This window comes from Pinus tabuliformis, chromosome 5_1, assembly GCF_031772625.1.
Source record: "Pinus tabuliformis cultivar Carrire ecotype Pingquan chromosome 5_1, CPIR1, whole genome shotgun sequence".
Lineage (NCBI taxonomy): Eukaryota > Viridiplantae > Streptophyta > Pinopsida > Pinales > Pinaceae > Pinus > Pinus tabuliformis.
This window is the reverse complement of record NC_142305.1, coordinates 251,784,452-251,809,816: the sequence shown is the minus strand read 5'-3', so window position 1 is coordinate 251,809,816 and position 25,365 is coordinate 251,784,452. Positions and strand designations below refer to the sequence as shown.

The window sequence follows — 25,365 nt, the reverse complement described above, 5'->3', positions numbered from 1 at the left end:
GCTACTTATCTCTAACAAAGTCCACTTGATTTCCAAATATTATCTTGGTGATAAGAGGCTTAATTCGAAGCACTATAATTTTGGAGATAAACTTATAAGAGACAATACACAGAGAAATCAAGTAGAAGTACACAAAAGAGGAGGATTAACTTCCTTAGGAACCAAAGCTAAGAAGGAAGAGTTCATCTCTCCCCCCCCCCCTCCCAACATAACCATGTTTGAGGTAGTTTTCTATCATTTGCAAAGATCAATCCTTTTAATCCTTCAACGTTTTTTTATAGAAGTAGGCATAAAAATTATCTGGTCCAAGAGATTCATCAAAGCCAAATGAGATCAATACATTCTAGATCTCTTCCTCAAAAATAGGTTTGAGGATTGTCTCATTATCCTCTAGATATACCTAGAGAGGAAGATGTTCAAACACATATTGAATCGTTGTTGAGTCTTTTTCCCTAAATTTTTGTATAGAGAGCTTAAATGTTTGCATTAGAGAAATTTTGAGATCAAAAATGGGCCTCAAAACAAAAACGTACAACAAAAATCAACTTTACAAGAACTAGTAGGATTCAATATGATGATGTCAACCATGGGGGATGATTTGCCATTTTTGGAGTAAAAAGGTAAACAGATACAAAAATAAAAAAAACCTACTTTTTCAACATATCTACCTACAAATTTACTCAAATTTCGAGTGGGAGGACTCATAGATGTATAATTTAATTTTGCATCCAAGGAATACCCATGTTACATAATTTTGATGGACCCTGCTACACGAAAAATGTGAAATACATGAAAAACATGATTGTAATAATGTTTTTTCATGTATTTCACATTTTTCGTGTAGTAGGGTACATCGAAAGTATACAACATGCATACTCCTTTGATGAAAAAATAAATTATGCATACGCCGAGTGCTTTCACTCAAAATTTGAGTAAAATCATAGGGAGATAAGTTGAAAATACAAATTAAAAAAGTAGTTTTCTCTTTTTTTCCCTCCAAAACTTGATGAGTTAATCTAATCTTATTTTATTATTTTCACTATTATTTTATAATATTCCTTAGGAGGCCCATTTTAGACCTCAAAATTTCTCTAATGCTTGTAGTGTTCTTGATTGTAGGATATTCTATGAGAGTCTCTCCATTGCCTAAAATATATTTAATATTATTCCTCCATTGCCTCATCTTGGCATGCTTGTGAAAACATTTTCGTTATTGTCCCTTTATTTAAGCCATAAACTCCTTGACTTTATTCTCTACATTTCTTCTTCCTTCTCTAAATCTTTTTGGTATAGATTAAAGTCCTTCATTTCTTCTTGCGGAAATTCTGGAGAGATATTGACATTTTCCATTTTCCTATGAATATCTTCCAAATTTGTTTTATGGAGACTGAATTCCTTACCCCAATTTGATTGATTTTCTTTGGTCCATTTCTTGATTTCCAACCTCAATTCTTTAAATTTACATTCGCAAATGTAGATTGGAGAGTCGTTGATTTACTCCAAGTGAAGGAGATTACCTCCTTTGGTGTATGTTGTTGAAGCCAAAGAGGTTGAACTGGAATGGAAAAGGGCCATAATTTATATATGAACACATGGAAAGAGAAAGAGGATGGTGGTTCGATCCTCCCCAAGTAAGAATGTGGGAGGAAGGGAGATTTGATAGTTAAAAAACACACTAGCAACTAAAAAACTGATAAAACTTGATATATGCCGAACTCTTTTGTCGCTCCAAGTGAATTTCCTAAAACTTGGTTTAATATCCACCAACTCAAAGGAAGATATAAATCCCTCCATATGTTCCCTAGAAGGGTCATGAACTGGAGGTCCTCCTTTTTCCTCCTAGGGGTGGAGAGTGAGATTGAAATATCCCCAAAAGTTAACAAAATGATTGAAAAGAGAGAGCCAACAAGATTATTTTTCATGATACAACTCTAATACACACAAACCTGCTAACTAGGGATGTGATAGTGGTCCATCGATAATAGTTGGAAAATTGCATCCGGCCAAAGAGTAAAAAGGGCCCCAAAAACACCACATGAACCCATTATCTGAGCACAACTACCTCACTAAAAGGATCTACTTTTTTGGAGGATATCCTGATCCCCCATTTTTGTCTCCTACAGCAAGGGGATTACTGGATTTTCTTATTTTATCAAGCTTTTTACTTCTAAAATCTTTTCTTCTGAGCCTAATCCCTTAACTCTATAGGAGATTATCTTCATTAATTATTTATTGTGTGATTTTGAACCCTCATGAATAACTGGAGGACCACTTTCTTTTATGGTTTTCCTTGCCCCTTTGGAGAAGGCCACCTCTATCCTTTGTTGAATCCCTAATTCTTTATCTTCATAAGTTTGTTAATTCATTAGATATTTGTTTGCTTTCTTTCCAACTTTCGTAGAAGGACAAACTTCGTGGCCCTACTCTTTTTATCATTCCTCCTTAGATCTTTCATCCATGAATCCATAAGAGAAGGGACCCAGATTAACTCGTTGAGGTTTGGGGGAAACAAATACTTCCTCCTCTTATGAGCTCAATACTTACTCCAATTCCAGACTTGGAATATCCTCTAATGGAAGCATCTCTTAATTGTCACTCCCCTAGTTTTTTTGTATGATTTCTTTTGGATTCTCCTGGAAAATTCCCTCTTGAATTTCTCCCTCTTCTTCATGTCCTCCAAAGCTTTATCTGTTTCTAAGGTGTGATAGATAATTATTTTTACTCGAGGAATAATTTTTTACTCCTTCAAGGGAAGTGAAATTTTTGGGGGATGGGGGGGCATTCATTCCTCCATTTTTTTTTCTCCTAGCATTTAGTAGCTACATTTTGGCAACCTGTTCGTCTTCTTCTCTTTGGTTGTTGCCACTAGTCCCCATCTTCTGCCTAGTTCTCTATCTCCTCAGATTTATTACAATTCCTTGCAAAATGTCCATATTCATGGCAACATTTGCACTTGAAAGGTAGTTGATCATAATATACCTCTTTGATAAAGGACCAAAGGATAGAAGAATGGTGAAAGGGAAACCCATATCCAAATCCATTTCAACAAATATCTATGCACAAGAAAGCATTGAAGAATTGAAGTAATGTAATTCTCTGGATTGAAGTTAACATTCCAACAATCCAAGTATAAACCTTGAGCACCCATGAAGTGTTGACCACTGTGAAATACCAAATCCCAACCTGCTTTATCAACAAGGAGAAAAGTGAAAAATCCTCGAGCACAAAATGAAGCAAAAAGGTGACCTTTAATGAGGGGCCTCCATTTGTTATCTATCCACAAATTTGGAGGGTCAAATACCAGTAAATTGGCCAATCAACCCTAGGTCTACTAATCTAAATTCCATCATCCAAGATTATGCAATGTGGACAACTGCCTTTGGAATTTTTTTCCAATGCCTTGACAAAGCAAACAGGGCTAGCTCATAAAGCGCGTGAATTTCTTGGAACTAGCACATTCAAGGTTGTTATTTCAAGAAAGGGGGATAATAGAAGAGTAAGCCCTACACATCCTAAAGACATCAAGAAGGTTAGCTTGCGGCCATGGTTTATTTGAGCAGCTAATGCAAAGTTCTTTGCTTTTTCCTACATAATTTAAGGGACCATCTTAACTTCCAAATCTTTGTGCAAATTACAAAATATGCAAGAAACATGTGTTTGAAAAAATTCTCATTTATTCTATGATGTTTGAGTGCTTAATGTTTAGAGATAACATAATTTAAATGTTCACACTTTATTTTATTTTAATTTTCTTTAAAATTAATAAAAATGATTGAAATCTCCCGATCGGGATGAGAGAGGGTGTAAGAGGCAACATGCTTCTATTTGATATGGTTAGTACAAGGACAATAACTACCATTATCCCCCACATGCTCAAGGTAGGGGGTGCGGTGTCCTTAGCCATGAATGCATGGTCAGTGGGCTGGCAAGGTGGCAGAGGGAGGAATAAGACAGGGTGGTGGAGGTGGGAATGGCATTCGACGTGCCGAGCAAGAGAAAATTGTAGTGGAGAAGGAAGGTGTCTCAAATATTAAGAGGGGCGAAGGCACCTTGGCTGCGGGCTAGCAACGGTTCTCTGGTATGTAATTTGGTCTCGTTCCTGCTTCATTTCTATGATCTGGTTGGGTTCCTGCATCAATTACATGAGTTGGTGTGGTTTTCACTGGGGAAAGGGAGGGGTAAGAGGCCGCCCCAATGGGGCTTAGTACTTTATGGGAGAAACAGGAGGAGGACAGGGAGGGCCATGGCCCGGATCTGCGTTTTTTTTATCACATTTAAGTCAGAGTCTCGACAGTGACATTGGTAATGCTGGGTCGAGTAGAGACACAGGCCCCTACTTAGCTGCTCAGACTAGGGGTATAGGGGATAACGGGCGTGCCATGTCTTGGGGGTTGAGTGGTGAAGGGAGAGGTAGGAAAGAGTCACAAGTAGGGGGTCGGGATATTAGCTATGTCAGTAATTCATTGAGAAAACCCTGTCATCTGCATCTACATGGTAGCAAGGGTGCAGCTAGGGACCCTGGGCGATATATGGGATAGAGGGGAAAGCATAACCATGGTAGGCAGCTGCTGGCTGAGGGAGTTGCATGCGGGTATGACAGAAATTGTAGAGCTAGGCTCCAGTTGGGCCTAAAAGCTTGGCTCCAACTGCAGGGGGATGATAGGCAATTGCACCATGGCAAGGGGGAGGGGCACTGTGAGGAGCCTGGGGAACCACGCTCGAAACCCAATTCCCCTGGCCACTTGTGGGCACTGGGATACCTTAACCCGCAGAAGGCGAAGCATGGCAGAGAGGCATGGTATGAATAGTTGCGTCATGATGATGCGAATGGGTTGATGGAACTAACGTTGTTTGATTGTCCATAGGGCATCACTGAACAAGGTATGGCTCTAGCAAAGAGAGGGCATGTTCGTGGCAGTAGGGGCCCAGCCCACCAGGCAACCAAGAGACCGAGCACGACGGAAGGCCACAAGGGCTGTAAGCCTGTTGAGCACCTCATAGCAGAGGCAGCAACAACATACCGAGATGAAATGGATGAAGGCATCCAGAAGCTAATTGACGACTGGGAAGCAGAGATAAAACATGAAAGTGAACCAGACGAGGAGATAGAAGACTAGAGGACGATGATTCTTGATCCAGGGAATACACGAGGTAGAATCACACAGTTCAAACACACCCTGTAATTATACTTCTTGATGAAAAGTCTGCTTGGAAAAACGATAGAACAAATCTCTATGGGGATGGCAGTCACAATGTAGGCCTGCGCAATTATAAAAAAGACATGGAGAAAATCCTATTTCAGCTGCACAAACAGGACATCAGGATGGATCGTATTGACCATCACATCCTTTGCATCTCGGAGCTATATGGAATTCCAGGGGAAACTGCTGAAGATCCTGCTCCTGTAGCCTTTGTCTCTAATGAGAAAAATGCCCAGAAATACTATATTTATCATGCTTAGTTTTTGTTTATGTGGGTAGTTTTTAATTTCCTGCTGCATATGTCAGTTGTTATAGTTATATAGTATTTGGAAATGAGACTGAGAATTACCTAGATTTGCTAGAAAGATTGAATCAATTTTATTTTTGGATGGTGTATAATGCTGACCGGTGGCCAATAGACTTGGTTTCCCCTCGGGGCAAGTTGAGGCTACCCAGTAAATCTATGTGGTGTAAATTTGCCTAATATATAATAGAAAATGGATGGAACTGTTAAGCTTTACAAAAAAAATGATTGAAATATTAAATTTGAATTTTAAAATTTCAAATTTTAAATCTCTTTATGCATTTAAAAATACATTATGAAAAAAACCAAATTCGTGTAACATTCTTTTACTGATTTTAACCTTAAAAAAAAAACAAGCAAACAAACAAAAACAAAAATAAAAAACAAAAAACAAAAAAGTAGATAAAATTAAACTATATGATAACAGGGTTGGAATTTGGATTCCTCTTTACCCGTCAGACAATTTTTTTTTGACGTTTTGGATCTTTATTCTTCCTGTCAAGGAACATTATGTTTAAAATTTTTCCTTTCAAGAGTGATGTTTTGATAATAAATTAACCATTCACCAATAAAGTTTGGATTACAAAATTTTCTTTCAATAACAGTTATAAGAAAAAAACAAAATAACTATAACACAAAAATGGCTTATTGAATCTTATTATTCCTTTTTATAATTAGAGTAGTCTTTAAGTGTGTCTTTTTGAAAAGTTTTATAGTTTGTTTTCTAATCTAATTTGTCTAGAATCCGAAAGGGATTCATTGAAATCTCAAGGTTGATGGGTGAACTCTTCACATTCGAAGTGTCCATGGGTTTTTGAGGGTCTTGAATCCATATATGTAGTCAAAAATCATGTTTAAACAACACAAATCACGATCCCACCATATTTTTTTTTTTGCCATAGATCAATGAGAAACTCCAAAAAGTCACACTTAAATACTACTCCATACTTGAAGTTTTTTTCCAAAGTCAACAACAATATTTGATCAATAACAAATCATTATATAATGTAAAGATTATGTGCTTCTACTATGCTTTATGACATATTTTAGTCTAAAATCAACTAGTATCATTATTTACCTAAGCTAACCTACAACAAATCATTCTATGATATAGAGTTGCTTTACTTCTCCTCTATTATGGGTCAAAGAATTTTTTAATTTAAAATCAACCAACTATTCTTCTAATTTATTTTAAGTTTAAAATTAACCAGTTATTGCATGGTCGACTGTGTATAATTTGTTTTGAACTAGACATACAATCAAGTACTTGTAATGTTTAACAATTATTTTTAATCTTAAATTGATTTTTAATTTGGTTATTGAGAAATTTTAATATAAAAAATAAATTTTAAAATAGAAAATATGTAATCATTAAATAAACCAAAAAACTTTTCAAAATGTCGCACTTAAAGACTAATCTCTTCAAGTATTTCCTTCACCAAAAGATTGGATATAGATTACCTAAGCAAGTCATAAGAGTGAACACAAAAAGAAAACATATTTTTTTGTTGAACTTAGGTTACGATCGCATAGTCTATTGGATGGAAGTACTTAGTTTATGTTAGGATAAAAATTGGTCCCTATCTGCGCATGATAGATCCAAACTTTAGATGGATCTAGGATGGTTTAATTATTAATCGCAAATTTTGTAATATGTGAAAGATAAAAAGAGTTTTGAAATTTTGGTCGATATGTGTAACAAAAATGTATTTTTTTAAAATACGTGGTGACATCCTACTGTACTAGTTTAATTCAACTTCATTGTTTTACTACATTATAAAATTTTGTTATTTTTATGGATGGTAACAAAAAAAATTAAAAATTTTATGACAGTTTTGTTGCATTGTTCCATGTATTCCATTTTATAGTTCAACAATTTTAAATTTAGAAAGAGTAAACCATTTGCATGTTAGTAATCAAATGAACATAAATCATGGTCACCCATCGTCGACCATGCTTAACCATGGTCAATCATAGTCAATCATGGTCCAACGTCACATTGTGACAAAGATTGTCTCTATATGAAAGTCTACCATGGTCAACCATGGTTAATAACCATGGTCACATTGTGACAAATTGTGTCTCTTGGTCCAACTTCACATTGTGACAAAGATTGTCTCTTGGTCCAAGATCACATTGTGACAAAGATTGTCTCAATATAAAAATCAACCATGGTGAACCATGACCCAACGTCACATTGTGATAAAGATTCTCTCAATATGAAAATCAATCATGGTAAACCGTGATCCAACTTCGTATTGTGACAAAGATTGTCTCAATATAGAAATCAACCATGGTTAACCATGTCCGTTTTATGGTTTATAATATTTATCTTAAGGTTTATATACCTCGAGTTTACAATATTAATTCCTTGGGTTTAATATTATTCCCTTTGGCTTTAGTATTAATCCCTTAGTTTTATTAGTGCCTTGGGTTTATAATATTATTAATTTATTGGGTTCATTAATCCCTTGGTTTTTTTATTTACCATGGTCAACCATAATCAATAACCATGGTCACATTGTGACAAAGATTGTCTCATGGTCCAATGTCACATTGTGACAAAGATTCTCTCAATATGAAAATCAATGGGTTTATAATATCAATATCTTGGGTTTAATAATCTAAGGATTGTCTCAAAATGAAAATCAATCATGGTCAACCACAATTAATCATGGTCAACTATGGTCAATCCTAGTCAATCATGGTCAATATGAAAATTAACCATGGTCCAACATCTCATTTTGACAAAGATTGTCTCAATATGAAAATCAACCATGGTCAACCATCGTCAACCATGCTCAACCATGGTGAATCATGGTTAACCATGGTCAACCATGGTCCAACATCACATTGTGACAAATATTATCTCTATATGAAAATATACCATGGTCAATAAGCATGGTCACATTGTGACAAATATTGTCTCATGGTCCAACGTTGCATTGTAACAATCGTGCTCATCCATGGTAAACCATCGTTCAATGTCGCATTGTGACAACCATGCTCATTCATGGTCAACCATGCTCATCCATTGTAAACCATGGTCCAACATCGCATTGTGACAACCATGCTCATCCATGGTCAACCATGGTCTAATGTCGCATGTGACAAAGATTGTCTCAATATGAAATCCAACCATGGTCAACCATGGTCAATCATGGTGAACCATGGCTCAACATTGCATTGTGATAAAGATTCTCTCAATATGAAAATCAATCATGGTGAACCATGGTCTAATGTCGCATTATGACAAATATTGTTTCAGTATGAAAATTAACCATGGTCAATCATGGTTAACCATGTTTTTTTTAGGGTTTATAATATTTATCTTAAGGTTTATATACATTGAGTTTATAATATTAATCCCCTGGGCTTAATATTGTTCCCTTTGGTTTTTAGTATTAATCCCTTGGGTTTACTAGTGCCTTGGGCTTATAATATTATTAATTCATTAGATTTAGTAATCCATTGGGTTTATAATATTAATCCCTTTGGTTTTATAATTGACCATGGTTAATAACCATAGTCACATTGTGACAAATATTATCTTATGGTCCAACGTCGCATTGTGACAACCATGGTCATTGATGGTCAACCATGGTCAACTATGGTCCAATGTCGCATTGTGACAAAGATTGTCTCAATAAGAAAATCAACTATGGTCAACCATTGTCAACCATGGTCCAATGTCACATTGTGACAAAGATTCTCTCAATATGAAATTCAATTATGGTCAACCATGGTCAACCATGGTCCAACATCACATTATGACAAATATTGTCTCGATATGAAAATCAACCACGGTCAACCATGTTTGTTTTATGGCTTATAATATTTAACTTAGGGTGTACCTTGGATTTAGAATATTTATCCCTTGGGTTTATTATTATTCCCTTGGGTTTTTAGTATTAATCCCTTAGGTTTATTAGTGTCTTGGATTTATAATATCAATCACTTGGGTTTAATAATCCAAGGGTTCATTTTCCTAGGGTATAATATTATTGATATGATTTATAATATTAATCCTAGGGTTTAATATAAATCTCTAGGGCTTATAATATTAATTATTATCGTATTTATAATGATAATAATATTCTATATTATAATAATAATAATTATTATTATTATATTTATATATTTATATATCTATTAATAGTAAATCCATATCCATTGACGCCTATTGACGTATAACAATCACATTTAATAATGTGGTTGTACACGTGATTGATATAAACCTATCGACATATATCAACCACATTTATTAATGTGGTTGTGCTAGTTAATATATTGAATGACCATTTTATCTTATGCATAAAAGATTGTGTTTTAAAAAATAGAGCACAAATAAAATCAAATCTTTCTTAATTCAAAATGTTGGTTTATAAATATATATATATATATATATATATATATATAACTATTTAAAAGACTCGCATAAACGAGAACCCAAATTTCTATTAAATAATAAAATCTTAGTTAAGTTTCTATATCTAGTCTTAATTTTTTTGAAATAGATAAAAAAAAATCACTATCGATAATTACAAATGAACCCATCATCTGAGCCAAACAATAATGCTCTATTATAGTCACATCTTATGTATGTGACCTTTGTATTTTTCCGCGAGTGCCCATGACCAACAATTGTCTAGGATGATGTTGACATGTGAATGAAAATAACGCCAACCATCTAGAATGATGTTGACATATGGATGGAAATAAAACAAGAGTATTATCAGAAGTAAACATCCAATGCTTTGGATACTAAATATCAATTTTTTTACCTATAGATGTGGTATATTTTTTTAACTAAAATATTCAACTGCGATTATGAGTATCATTTGGACTATGTTTAAAATGAATGTGACTATGAGTGTCATTTCGACTATGTTTAAAATGAATGTGATTTAAAAGCACATAAATTTATTAAATTTTAGTAAATATTAAAATGGAATTGAATTTTTTAAACTTCAAAATTAAAATTACTTATTAATTATAATCAAATTTAAAATTACATATAAAAAATAGTTTTTCCATATGTAAAAATATAAATTTTAAATTCAAATTTTAAAAATATTAAATATAAATAAAATTTTATATTTTTTATAAATTGCTGATGAATTTGATATAATATTTTTTAAATAATAATAAATCATTTATAAATCAAATTTAAATAACAACTAAATATAATTAATTTTAGTCTTGAGGATGTGGTTCAACGGTTAGGTGGGGAAGTTTGGTCCCCACAGCTTTCATGGTCCAATCTCAGACAAGATTATGTACACCTGAGATCTTTTCCAAGTGTCATTTCTTAAAGTTAACAAAAAAAAACTAAATATAATTAATTTTACTGCTTAAAAAAAATTGACAATTATGCCATGAAAGTTGTTGAAAATGCGGCAAGAAATTCTCAATTTGATTTTGCCTTGATTAAATTGAGAAAATTCGAATTTCTACATTAGCAGACAACTTGGATGCAATTAACTTTTGTCAGGTGGCTTGTGTCGCCCAGTTTACTCAATAAATTCGTGTTGGAGGAGTTAGAGTTTAGTTAAGCATGTGTGATTGCTAATTTGTAGCAATCAAGGTCAATTATTTCAAGTTGTTTTTAGTTGAACTAGTTCCAATTGTTGGAGGAAGTAGTGGAAGGTTAGTTGTGCAGCGGGGACTTCAATCAAACTCAATGATCATCCAGTTAATTGATCAATCAACCCAAAATAGCTAGCGCATGCAGAGAATTCGAGTTCCCCAGCTGTGGTGGAGATTCCAAGGCAGCATAACATTAATTGTAGACTAGTCTTGAGTGTACATGTGTTTCATGTAGTTAGATGATCAACCTTTTGAATTGTGCAATCCATTTTGGAGAAATTCCTAAATAATAGGGGCCTAATTTATCAAGGATTTATGCAAGTAAATAGGGACTCAAGCAAAGGCAGAATTTGACTAAGTCTGGGTTAGAGCTTCTCAGTGAGCAGAGATATAAGGTTATTCACTTGTAGGTTGTGCTCAGTTGAGCAAAACAATTGCAATACATCTCTATTCATCAAACTAATGCAATCAAGCATTTGGGTTTTTAGCAATTTTCTTTCCCTAGGAAAAATGCTATGTGCATGTGTGTTATTTCTCATAGCATGTTTCTGATTAATATTCTACACTGTGAATTGAATTCCATAGAGCAATAGAGTAGGTTTGTGTCTTGTGATTTTGATTAAACTTCATGAGCAGTTGCAAATCTACACCATAATTTCTACATGGTATCAAAGCAGGATTCACATTATAGCAGGAATTTCGAAGTTGTTTCTCAGGAGGTTTGAATTTGCAGTTTAGTATAGCAGGATCTCTTCAGAGCTGAGAAGATGACCTTCAACGGGCTTAGGATAGAGTATGCCTTGGAAGACACCTCTAATTTCATCACATGGAAGGATCGCATGGAGGTGATATTGGATGACAATGGATTGCTAAAATACATCAAAACAAATGTTGCAAAACCACAAGCATTTGATGCCCAAAACCTTGCCTGGTGGAAAAAATATGTAGCCAAGGCAAGGAGAATAATATTGGAGGGAGTACGAGACCACATTGTCACCAATATCAATGGGAAATAAACCCCTTATGCAATGTGGCATGCACTAAAAAATCTGTTCCAGAATAGTAGTGACGACAGGAAGCTGACGCTCAAGGATAAAATTTGAAATATCATGATGCAAAAGATGTAGTCCTAGAAAGGATCCACTTTGATGTCTATGGACCTTTCTTGATAGTCTCCATTTCCAGACACAAAATTTTTTCCATGTTTATTGATGACTTCTCACGAAAGTGCTGGATCTTCTTCATGCGGAAGAAATACGAGACATTCTCCAAGTTCGTAGAATTCAAGGCACTGGTTGAGAAAGAAACCAACAAGAAGGTGAAGGTTCTCAGGAGAGATAATGGAGGTGAATATGTGTCAAATGAATTTAAATTTTTCTGTGCAAAAAAAGGCATTCAAAGAGAGTTGACATCACCCCACAAGCCACAACAGAATGGGGTGGCTGAGAGAAATAACTGAGAGAAATAATCATAGCATTGTGGGAGTTGTGAGTGCTATGTTACATGACCAAGGCCTACCTATGCGTTTGTGGGCCAAAGAATGAAACACAACAGTGTATTTTCATAACCAGAGTCCTCACTGGATTTTGGGCATGATTATACTAGAGGAGGCTTTCTTGGGGAGAAAATTGGATTGGTCATACTTTAGGATTTTTGGAGCCTCTGTTTAATACCATGTCTCCAAAGAATCAAGGAAGAAGCTTGAGCCAACAACAAAATTGGGGGTATTTGTGGGTTACACAGAAACTCCCCATAACTACCATGTGTACTTTCCATCCCTTGGAATGATAGTTGTGTGAAGGGATGTAAAATTAAATGAGGAGAAAGCATATGGTGCCCTCTTGAGAGGGAGATTCAGATCCTGTTAGAAGAGGAGCTTTTAGCTCCAAAGGAGGAGCCTTAGGAATTTGTGGAGCAGCCACAATTTTAGGAGGAGAAAGTGGAGACATCCACTCAAGCATAACCATCCAAAGAAGACAAGAAAAGAACCAAGGAAATTGATAAACTTGTGCAGGATGCGAGGGAGAATGTGGGAGTCCCTTCAAATTTTTGTAGGCAGAGAGGGTCACATGACCAATACACTAGATACATGGCTCTAATGAAAAAGATTGTAGAGACTGAGCCATCCTCTTTCGAGGAAGTAGTAGAGCAACCTGTATGGGTTGATGCAATGGTGGAGGAACATGAATCCATTGTAAAGAACAATGTTTGGGAAGTGGTCCCCAGACCGATAGATAAATAAGTTGTGGCTTTGAGATGGATCTTCAAGATTAAGCATGCAGTAGACAGAAGCATAGAGAAGTATAAAGCCAGATTTGTGGCTAAGGGGTACTCTCAAGTTGAGGGAATTGACTATGAGGAGACATTTGCTCTTGTAGCAAGGTGCTCATCCATTAGATGAATTCTTTCTTTGGTTGTGCAGATAGGGTGGAAGATCCACCAAATGGATGTAAAACCGACATTTCTAAATGGATTTATTGAGGAGGAGGTGTACATTGAGCAACCAGAAGGCATTGAGACATTTGATCGGGAGTCTAATGTGTGCAAAACCAAACGAGCATTATGCAGTCTCAAGAAAGAACCCCCTGAAGTGGATGCAAACCTCTATCACATCTTGATAGAAGGTAAATTGCTTATTATTGTCTTATATGTTAATGATTTGATTTTAACTGGTGATGAACAACTAATCAGATCTTACAAGGAGGACCTTGCAAGGGAATTTGAAACGAAGGACATGGGTCTCATGCACTACTTCCTCAGGTTGGATGTATGGCAATGCTATGGGGAATTGTTTGTCTCTTAAGGAAAGTATGCAAATGAGATACTACAAAGATTCTACAGGGAGAGTTGTAAACCCATGGAGACACCTCTAGCAACCAACTAGAGGAAGGAGGATGCCACTTTAGGTGAGGAAGTGGATGCTACCATTTATCCACAACTATTGTGTTCAATGATGTATCTCGTGAACACACAACCAAATATGTGTTATGCAGTCAACCAACTGAGCCATGTTATGGTTAGGCCAACCAAATTATTTTGGAAGGCAACACATCATGTATTACGGTACCTTAGAGGCGCTTCCCAGTTTGGACTATGGTATAGACGGATAGAGGGAGTGAAGCTGTGTGACTTCACAGATGCAGATTGGGTGGGGAGTCCATCAAACTGAAAGAGCACATTAGGTGGAATTTTCAAGGTTGTGTGTGCAACTGTTTCCTCATACAACAGGAAGAAAATATTTGTGGCAGACAGTTTGACAGAAGCAAAATACATGGTTGCAAGTCAAGCAACATGTGAGGCGATATGGATGAGAAAGACACGTGTTGGACTGTTTGGTCAGATGATGGATCCAATTGTGATCTACTGTGATAATCAAAGTTGCATCAAGCTCTCTGAAAATCATGTATTTCAATATCGATCCAAGCATATATATATATCTGGTATCACCATATATGGTATTGTGTGCAGAGACAAATAATGTTACTACAATACATTTAGATAGAGGAACAAGATGTTGACATTTTGACAAAGGCCTTGTCAAGAGGGATGCACGAGTTCCATAGGTTCAGGATAGGGGTGGTTGATAATCCATTTCTTATTGAGCGGGAGTGTTGAAAAATGCAACAATAAATTTTCAATTTGATTTTTCCTTGATCAAATTGAGAAAATTTGAATTTCCACATCAATAGACAACTTGGATGTAGTTAACCTGCGTAACATGGATTGTGTCACCCAGTTTACTTAGTAAATTCGAGTTGGAGGAGTTAGAGTTTAGTTAAGCAAGTGTGATTGCTAATTTTTGGCAATCAAGGTCAATTATCTCAAGTTGTTTTTAGTTAAACAATTTCCAACTGTTGGAGGAAGTAGTGGAAGGTCAGTTGTGTAGTGGGACTTTAGTCAAACTCAATGATCATCGAGTTCATTGATCAATCAACCCAAAATAGCTAGTGCTTGTAGATAATTCGAGTTCCCCAACTGTGGTGGAGATTCCAGGGCAGTGTAACATTATTGTAGACTAGTCTTGCATGTACAGGTGTTGCATGTAGTCAGATGGTCAACCTTGAGAATTGCATAATCCATTTTGGAGAAATTCCTAAATAATAGGGGCCTAATTTCTCAAGGAATTGCGCAAGGAAATAAGGGCTCAAGCAGAGGTAGAAATTGACTAAGTCTAGGTCAAAGCTTCTTAGTGAATAGAGAGATAGGTTATTCACTTGCAGGTTGTGCTTAGTTGAGAAAAACAATTGTAATACATCTCTATTCATCATATTAATGCAAGCAGACATTGGGGTTTTTAGCAGTTTGCTTTCCTCAGGAAAAATATTGTGTGCATGCATGTTATTTCTCATTGCATGTTTGTGATTCATATTCTAAATTGTGAATTGAATTCCGCAGAGCATTAGAGTAGGTTTGTGTTTTGTGATTTTGATTAAAACTTCATAAACAACTGCAAATTTACACCATAATTTTTACGGTATTGCACACATCGTTCAACAATGGGACCCTCATCATAGTGTGAGAATCTGACGCTTGTGTGCTTGGTGCTTGGTGTTGTTGCGTTGCGCTCACCTTTGAGGATTGACCATTTCATGACAAAAGCAAAGCCCATGTGTTATATACCTCTTCAAGCTCTTATAAACTCTAATAACGAAAAGAAAAGTGATAAAGAAGGTTTGAAATGGTTTTTAGGATTGGCGACGGAGGATATTCCACAAATTTTGTCGACCAGATGCATTGATAACCCAAACAATGCCCAGTTGAAGGTTGATTGTACGATATTTAGCCAACCCACCCTTTATAGATTAAAAATAAGTTGTGACTAACATTGAAATTAAACACTAGATTGATAAACATGTTAATGACATTGAAATTAAAGAAATTTTTCTTAAAGTGGCTCGCTTTTTGGATTTCATTTTGCAGGAGAAACCACCTGAATTGGTGGTTGTGACTCACTATCATTGTAAGAGGAGGAAAAATCAATATTTGTTAAGTACTTAGAAAGGGTTTTGACCTTCTTATTGGGTGTGTCAACTTTGTTCATCAATTCACCATAAAAACGAGCAATTCTTGTTGGGAATCAACTTTGCCAATTAAAAATTTGCCCATGAGGGTCTTGATATGCCTGTATAGATTAATGATTTGCATATATGAGGAAATTTTCGCTCTGATGGAGTTCCTCACATTTGGAATCCAATCCCTACTGTCCCAATCAACTTCTCTATCTCGAATATAACATCTTGATTGTCTAATCTGCTTCGCTACATCATAGATGGTCCTTTGAACCACTACAGGGATGATATCCATGTAATTCTCCATTGTTTCTTGTCTTTATGCTTGGGCCCCTATATGATGGGAAGAAAAAGGACTATGATCAAAGGTTAGGGAAACACCTGGTCATCCTCTCCTTCCACTTCGTAGAGGCGCAAAATCTCGACACCTAGCCATTGAGTTGGCCCTTAGACTAGGAGAGTAGGGGTAGAAAATATCATGTGATAGGGAGTGGAGTAGAAATCCACAAGGGACGTGTAAGAGAACTGAGGAAAAGATAATAAAAATCTCAAAGAAACAATGAAAGGGAGTAGTAAGCTCAGAGAAGTGAAATAAGGCTAGCTCGAAGAAAGATAGGGAAGGGAGGTAGAAAGGTATATGTGGAGAACCATAGAAAGGCCAAGAAGTCAATGGGACAAAATAAACATGCCCCCCAAAATTAACAACTCTAGAGAAGGGATATATAATTAGAATCCAACAATTTCGAGTTCTAAGTACAATACAATGAGTAGGAAATTGATAATTGAAGCAAAATCCCAAATTGAAATGATTAATATACCAAACTTGAAATTGCAAATACTACTTCAAATAGTGTCGGAGGTGGTGTTTCCCCTTCGGAATAATTTTAAACTGATAATCACTGCAAGGCTTGCATGAATCACAACCTCTAGAGTCTTCTTTCTAGGAAAATCAACTTTGCAAAAGCTCTCAATAATCCATTAAAGGTGAACGATCTTCATGCAACAAACACCAAACAAGATGTTTAAATCCATAACTATCCATCCCATGTCATAATATTGATTCTTTCCTCCATGTATTTCCATAATGACCTTTGAAATTCCCGTGCAAGTCAAATTCTAGACAAGTCATAGTTCACTTGAGTTTCACATAATTAGTTTTAGGTGCTCTGCAAGCTCTTATAGGCATATCTTCATGACTGTTTCCTGGGTGAAAAGTACAAGCTCCCATGTAAGGTACCATTTCGAGAGTAGCTTACCACCTTTATTTAAACTTATGGCTTCCATTAGAAACTGCAGAGAGTAGCACCTCATGTAAACACCCTTCGTGAGAAAAAAATTATTACTTTTATTAATAATTAAAATAATAATATATGTTTGACAAAATTAAATAAAATTATATTATGTTAATGGACTTCCTAAAATTAACTAAAAATATTCTTGATTATTAAACATATTCAACCAAAACAATTTTCACAAAAGTCACTTAATAAATGAACACTCAATTTAATTTTATTACAATTTGGTAAAAATATTATATAAAATTTATTCTTCTGGATTTAAAATCCATTTTTAAAATAGATTCAATAATTTAAATTTAATTTCTCTGAGATGGGGCTGAATCCCAAGTGAAGAAGGTGATTAGGGGGTCATGCCCGCTACCCTAGAAATGCCAGGACAATTAATGTTGGGGGTGGTGTGGATGCCCCCTCACATGCATAAGTATATGGTCTTTAATCCCCTCTAGCATTATGTATAGTGATAGAACAGGGACGACAGAGGTTCGAGCAAATAAATATGGGAATTTAGAGCAACCGGGGGCTGTTTCCATGCCCCAAGAGAGATTTCAAGATGGTAATTTGCAAAGGAGTTGGAAAAACTATCTCTAATTTTGGTTCAAAGCATAAGCTTGGATGATAATCTTTGTGAGGGGCACTGAAGGCACTAGTCTGTGGGATGCTTGACGAACTGACCTGCGTAATTCACTAGAAGAAAGAGTTGGTGAAATAAATAGAGGGGGACATAAAGCATGGCATATCATTATCAATCCCGTGCTTTTGGATGTAGTCAATCCAACCCAGAGTGAAACGCATCACCTGACACGAAATGGAAGGGTACCTATCCACCATTACTAGGTAATTTTTAAACCTCAAGGTAATTATTTTCTTTTTATATGTTGTGCTCCTAGTGGCGGTGTCCCAGGAAACCGACAACTAAACTAGGCTTGGGACACTCTGTGTCGCAAACTTCCTTCTATCTTTCTAGGTTTATTATTCTTAGGTGGCCTGAGTCTTTGTGGTTTATTTATTGATGTCATCCTTAAGTCATGGTTGGCATCTAGATTTGTCTAGTAACTTATTGTGTATGGGGGCAATTTTTATTTTATTTTTGCAGCATTACCTATATTACATCCTGAATTGGCCTTCTTCTTGATGGTCTCTAACTAGTGTCTTTAAGATTACTAGGTCTGGAATTTACACCCCTTTTTCTCGATTTTAGGGCCTGAGAATTGTAAATTAAAAGCTCATTTCTTTCGATGGAATATGGAGCACCAAATAACGTGCAATATGTGTTTGGGGCGCGGGGGGTGAGGGGGGGCGGGCGGGTGCATGGCCCCCAAGACTGCAATAGAGTTCAATAGCAAGCTCAAGAGGCTACAGTTAACTACCATAAAATAGTACCCCATAACAACTAGAATGAAATTCGTATTTTGGAAACTAGAGTTGTTCAAGAAAGACAAGTTTTCTTAGATTCTGAGATCCGAGAAGGCATAGCCACTTGGATTCCTGAACTGGGGCACACCTGGGGGTGAAGGAAGCACTATTATGGAGCACTGACCTTATAATGGAAGATGAAGACTCTGCTAGGAAAATCTTAATGGATAAACAAACTAGAAGACATAACATATTTGTTGGCTTGGAGGATGTCAAAAGATATCATTGCAATCAAAATTATTGTCTAGACAATATTGAGGAGACGATTGCTCACATAAAACTTCATTTTCAACGCAAACCAGATTTAGTACATGCTCCTTCAGGATCAAATGATAGAGACACAACCCTAGCCACTTCTTTAGATACTTGAGTCCATATGCTTATGTATAAATAACCTCGTTATGCTTGTAATGCTGAAACTTCAATTTTGGACTAATTATTCTATAGATAGGTGGTGAAAAATATATAGTTTCCTATTTGAGTAGATTGCAACCACCTACCCAAAGATATATTAATTGATAATGCTTATTAGATGTCCATGTTTTTCTTGAATTTTTAAAGTAATACAATTTAACTTACAAAAAAACATAATAATAAAAAAGTTATATAGGTAATATAATAAACCTAAATTACTATATAATTATAGATATTTAGAAATGTTTTTCAAAATATAGTTTTTTTGGTGGTTTTTACTCTTAAACTTTCTCTATTTTCTTTTAAATTTAAATTTATAAAAGAATAAAAAAATCTAAAAGATAAATTTAAACAAATCAATTAATCTATATTTTATAACTATATATTTATTTATTTCATTTTTATATTTATTATTGATTTATATTAGTTCAAATATATAAGTTAAATGGCTAATGGAAGTGGATAGATTTAAAACATTTATGCCAATAAAAAGAGACAATTGTGGCAAAAGTGCTCGCAAGAATTCAAATCTTAGAGTTGGAAGTCAATTATATCACTAAAAAATCTCATGGTAGTTTAGTCTATGATAACTGTTGTCTAGAGTAGGTTTCTTCTTATAAATATTTGGGTATTGACTTTCCTCATTAGCTCAACTGGAATTATAGCATCGAGAAAAGAATTATTGGAGGCTAGAAAGCTTATTATGAGCTTGAAAACAGTTGTAAGTGAGTCAATCTTTACATTTGGAGTAAAAAAAGGTTCCTCTGAGACTCTCGTCACCCTTGTTATCTTATACGGATGTGAAGTTTGGGGGTCTAGTATATCTAAGGAGTCATGGAGAAAGATTGAGATTATCCAAAAGCAATTCATAACCTATAACTTCAAGATGAAGGGAAATACTCCCTATCCTATCCTCTTGATCGAAGCTGCCCTGTCCCCCATTGAAAGTGCGGCTATGTTTAGATATCTAATGTATAAGAAGAAGCTTTACAATATGGAATCGAAGAGGCTCCCAAAAATTGCTTCTAACTTTAGTCAAAACCCCCACATGTGCCTTAAACGCGGGTGACATAAGGATGATCAGCCTTGGCTCAACCTTTGGGGGATTAAGGAGAAGATCATCATGGAAAGCAAGGATAGTATCAAAGATACTATTACCTCTAATTTTAAGGACAAGATGTGGGATGCTAAGGAGATGGAGGGTAAAAGGAAGCTAAAGTACTATAAGGAGGTGATCAACCCCACCCTTGATAACTAGAATTATCTCTCTATGTTGACTAGCACTAAGAAGTAAATGAACATCACTAGGATTAAAACAAACTCTCATGAACTTCGAATTGTGACTGGGCGGTGGTCTACTTCCAAGACTCCCTAGGACAATAGAATCTATCAGATTTGTGATACTAAGAAGGTGGAAGATGAAAAACACTTCCTTTTAGACTGCCCAACTATTGCCCACATCCACTCTCAATTCCCTATCATCAGCCACAGCTCCAATCTCCTCGCCTTATTAAGCCAACCCAACTATAGTGATCTTAGAACGCTTCTTTCCCTGTTGCTTGATTACAGAAACAAGATTTTGAATAATGACACTTAGACTCTCTTTTCTAGGGCTCTGATAGACCGCATTGGTCTTAGTGGAAATTAATCATCATCATCAATTACAAATCCCCATTTATAAAATGTAAGTAACTTAATATATTTAATCACAACCTTTCATTAAACTATGATAATAAACAATATTCTTTTTTATTAAATCTTGAACATCCACATAATATTTACTAGCACAACCTTATAAATTAAATAGATGGATAGGCATCCATTCATAATAAACTTTAAAACACTTCATCATACATCTCAAGTTGCTAAAATAATAACGATAAAAATTAACTAAATTGTTGTTGTTGCTATTATTACTATTAATGATAAAATAATTAATATATAAGTTAAACATATTAAAAATTAACTAAATTGTTGTTGTTGCTACTATTATTATTAATGATAAAATAATTAATATATAAGATAAACATATAATACATAAATATTCACAACCATTTTATCATGAAGATTCTTAATCTTTCAATAGGCTTGCCAATACCATGACAATACCACATGCTCAAAAAATCATAAGTCATTTTATATGACACTTGTTCATATCACATTTTTTAATAAATGAATTTAATTAAAAAGGCAAAAAAGACATAACTAATTTTGAAATAAATCTCAACCTTTGATTTGTGTATATTAATAAAAGTATTCTAAAATATTTTATGGATATTAAATCCCTACTACCCACTTAATAATTATTGATAATTAAATTAAAATTCTAAAGACCTATTCCAAAATAGACATGCAAAATTCTAAAATCTAAAATCATCTTTAAAATATATAAAAATAACTTAAAAATACTAATTTTATAAAACCTAAACCTCAAATAATTAACTTATCCTTCTTTTAGGGCTCCCCAACCCAATATAAAAGAGATGTTGTAATGTGCTATTATGTAAACATTTTGACTTGGTCAAATTACAAATAAAAAATAAAAAATAAATCTAACAAACTATTGCTTATAAATATTGAGGTTATTTTATTTACCATAGGCAGTTTTTGGGCTCTAGGTTTGACAAGTCATGGTTTTGCCAATGGTATTCTTATGTAATATAGCTTTAAACCAACCTAGATACATCTTAACTTAGGATCTAGCAAGCTTCAAGAGGGATCAAATCTCTAGAGGTGCAAATCATTCCTCAAGTTTTACAATAAAAAATAAGATTGCAACGTAAGAGATTTGGTCCTGTTGGTATTTGATAGATTCAAAGTTAGGGACTCTCCAACCGAGTTGAGAGATTTGATCCTCTTCGCACAAAGTTGATTTGATCCTATTGGTACTTGATACATTCAAAGTTAGGGACTTGATAGATTCAAAGTTGATTTGATCTTGTTGGTACTTGATAGATTCAAAGTTAGGGACTCTCCAACCGAGTTGAGAGATTTGGTCCTCTTTGCACTTGATAGATTCAAAGTTTGATCCTCTCCGCACTCTGCACTTGATAGATTCAAAGATTCACAATTAGGGACTTGATAGATTCAAAGTTGATTTGATCCTGTTGGTACTTGATAGATTCAAAGTTAGGGACTTGATAGATTCAAAGTTGATTTGATCCTGTTGGTACTTGATAGATTCAAGGTTAGGGACTCTCCAACCGAGTTGAGAGATTTGGTCCTCTCCGCACTAGATAGATTCAAAGTTTGATTGATAGATTCAAAGATTCACAATTAGGGACTTGATAGATTCAAAGTTGATTTGATCCTGTTGGTACTTGATAGATTCAAAGTTAGGTACTTGATAGATTCAAAGTTAGGGACTTGATAGATTCAAAGTTGATTTGATCCTGTTGGTACTTGATAGATTCAAGGTTAGGGACTCTCCAACCGAGTTGAGAGATTTGGTCCTCTCCGCACTAGATAGATTCAAAGTTTGATCCTTTCCGCGCACTAGATAGATTCAAAGTTTGATCCTTTCTGCACTCTACATTTGATAGATTCAAAGTTTGATCCTCTCCGCACTTGATTTGACCTTGTTGGTACTTGATAGATTCAAAGTTAACTGAGTGTATGAGACCCCCTTGTTTGTGGGACAAGGGACCCACCTCCCCAACATACATACTCTACTTCCATGTGGTTTTGAACTTGTGACCTCTTAAGAGTAAACACATACTCTTAACCATTAAACCTACTCAAGCCGTATATATATATATCAAATCTTAAGCTCCAAACCTTTTTCCAATTGAGAAAATTATTGAAACTCAAAAAAAAATTGTGTATGCTAGAAAATTGGATTCTTAAAATGTTTGATCCTTACAGATGTTAAAATAATTTAAACTAATACCTTTCTCGATAATATAACTGAATAACACTTTAAAATACATTGTGCACTTGTTTACTCCATTCCCTTACACCTATCCTCGCTCCATGTAAAGTGAGTATGCTTGTAAAATAGCAAATTGAAGAACCAGGGGTAGAAAACTGCATACTTGTAAAAGAGCACATTGGATAACCAGGGGTAGAAAACAGCGTCCCAGAGATAGAAATCCGCGGTACGCACGTTGAAAGGAGGCGATAAAAGGTTGGGCGCCGTGGTTTCACCCAAAACATGGAGCGCTGGTTTTGGGGCGCGGGTAAACGCGACTTATTCGGGCACAGTGGTGGAAAGGATGCTTCTTCAAGCCTTGATCTTATAAATTCAATCTGGCCATGGTCGCCATTAATCCAAAAAGCATTTTTTGCCACTCTTATTATTATTACTGCATCTCTTCTCTCTGCTTCATCTGCCTTGTATCTGCTTGGTTTTAGTATTAAAAGTAAATTAGGTGGACTAACAGTCTATGTGCCATGGCGGATATTGCATTGATCGTGGCTGAAGATTATCTCATCTACTGCGACTCTGATACAACAAATAGCGCGAATGTGAAAGTTAATAGAAGAGAAGGAAAGCCCCTGCATCCACGCTTTCACCTCACTGAAGGAGTTCTCACGCAGCTCAGACAATTAAAGATAAGGAGTGATGGTGTGCAAGGAGCAGCTGTCCCTCTGACCACGGCGATTCTGGAAGGTTGCTTCTCTCCTTAGAATTGCTGTAAAGAGCGGGAAGTTTTTGGTAGAGATTCTTTAGAATTTCAAGTTTGAGTTGTATAATTTATAAATTTGGATGGTTCAAGTTTTGAGTGGTATAATTTATAAATTTGGATGGTTCAAAGAGTTTGAATTTTTTTTTTAGAATTGCAGTAATGAGAGCGAAACCGCTCAGAGATTTTTTTAGAATCTCAAGTTTGAGTGGTATAATTTGTAAATTTGGATTGTTCAAAAAGTTTTTTTTCTTCAAGATGTTAAATTTATTTATATATTCAAAAATATGTATTTTAAATAATTAGAAATCACAATCTCATTCAAAGTTGTATACAACTAAAAAAACAAAAACATAGGATACATTTACATTTATCAGAATGAGAATTTGTTAACAAAACAATGTCTTCCTATTCAGTTTTGTACAGTTCTCTTTCTTTCTACAATCATGGTTGTGTGGTTTTATGTAACCCTTTTTACAGTTAGTCATGTTAGTCATGAGAAATGACACTTTTTATGATGAATGTAGGTTATTTATTAAAATTTTTGGAAAATCTTCTGGTTTATATTTTAGTTTAATTTGGTCAGACACTGGTAGGGATTCATTTGATCACTAATTTGAACTGCCGACTTTTTACAATCCAAGTGGCTAGGGATTTTTCAGGGTGTTGAATCTATCTATACAATTTCAGGATGTTGAATTTATATAAACAGTCTAAAAACAAATTTAAACAATAAAAATCAAAATTTGATTATATTTTTTTTTCATAAAAACTCCAATAAATTTAACAAATAAACAAACAATGTCATTATAATACCCAAGTAAAATTGTTTTTTACGTTGTCTAATTTCCTATATATAAATACAATATATCTCTTGTTTATACATCTTTCACTGATTCTTCTTTAGATATGTTTAATTGACAAATGCCTAGAATTTGCCATGGGTTGTTTAATCTAATGGATTTCAGTTCAAACATCCCTTGTATGCTTTATGAAAACTGTTTCACAAATTCACACAGCATGATAACCATTACATTCAAGTCAAAGTCAGAGTAAGTTAAAGCAAATAGATACTCTTTTGTGAACATATCAATTTCCAGAAGCAATAAGTGGATTGACTCAGCATGATAACCATTTGATTCATGTGAAAATAAGTCAAACAAATTGATGCTCCTTTGAACATTTTTATTTGGAATGACCATATAGATTTATTTGTAAAAAATTGAAAGGTTCGTATAATAATAACAAAAATATTGTTCTATATTCATAATCACCTATCACTCGTTTCAAATAATAAAATGAAGACCAAGTGAAAAATATGACAAATTCAAATAATAATGACAGAAGTATCATTCTACATTCATAATCACTTATCTCAAATAATAATAAAAAATATATTAATCTTATACAAATTGATAATAAAAAATATATTAATCTTATACAAATTGATAAGTGATTATGGGCTTGAATTCAAATGAAGACCAAGTAAAAACTATTTGTCATATTTGTCCT

General features: G+C 34.8%; 1 protein-coding gene across 1 annotated transcript; it reads left to right on the top strand.

Moving 5' to 3' along the window:
- Nucleotides 1–23,469: 23,469 nt before the first annotated feature.
- Nucleotides 23,470–23,937, top strand: LOC149164353 (uncharacterized). Its single transcript, XM_089430907.1, has one exon. It carries the CDS (start codon nucleotides 23,621–23,623, stop codon nucleotides 23,855–23,857), a length of 237 nt encoding a protein of 78 aa, XP_089287033.1. The 5' UTR covers nucleotides 23,470–23,620; the 3' UTR covers nucleotides 23,858–23,937.
- The last annotated feature ends 1,428 nt before the right edge of the window (nucleotides 23,938–25,365 follow it).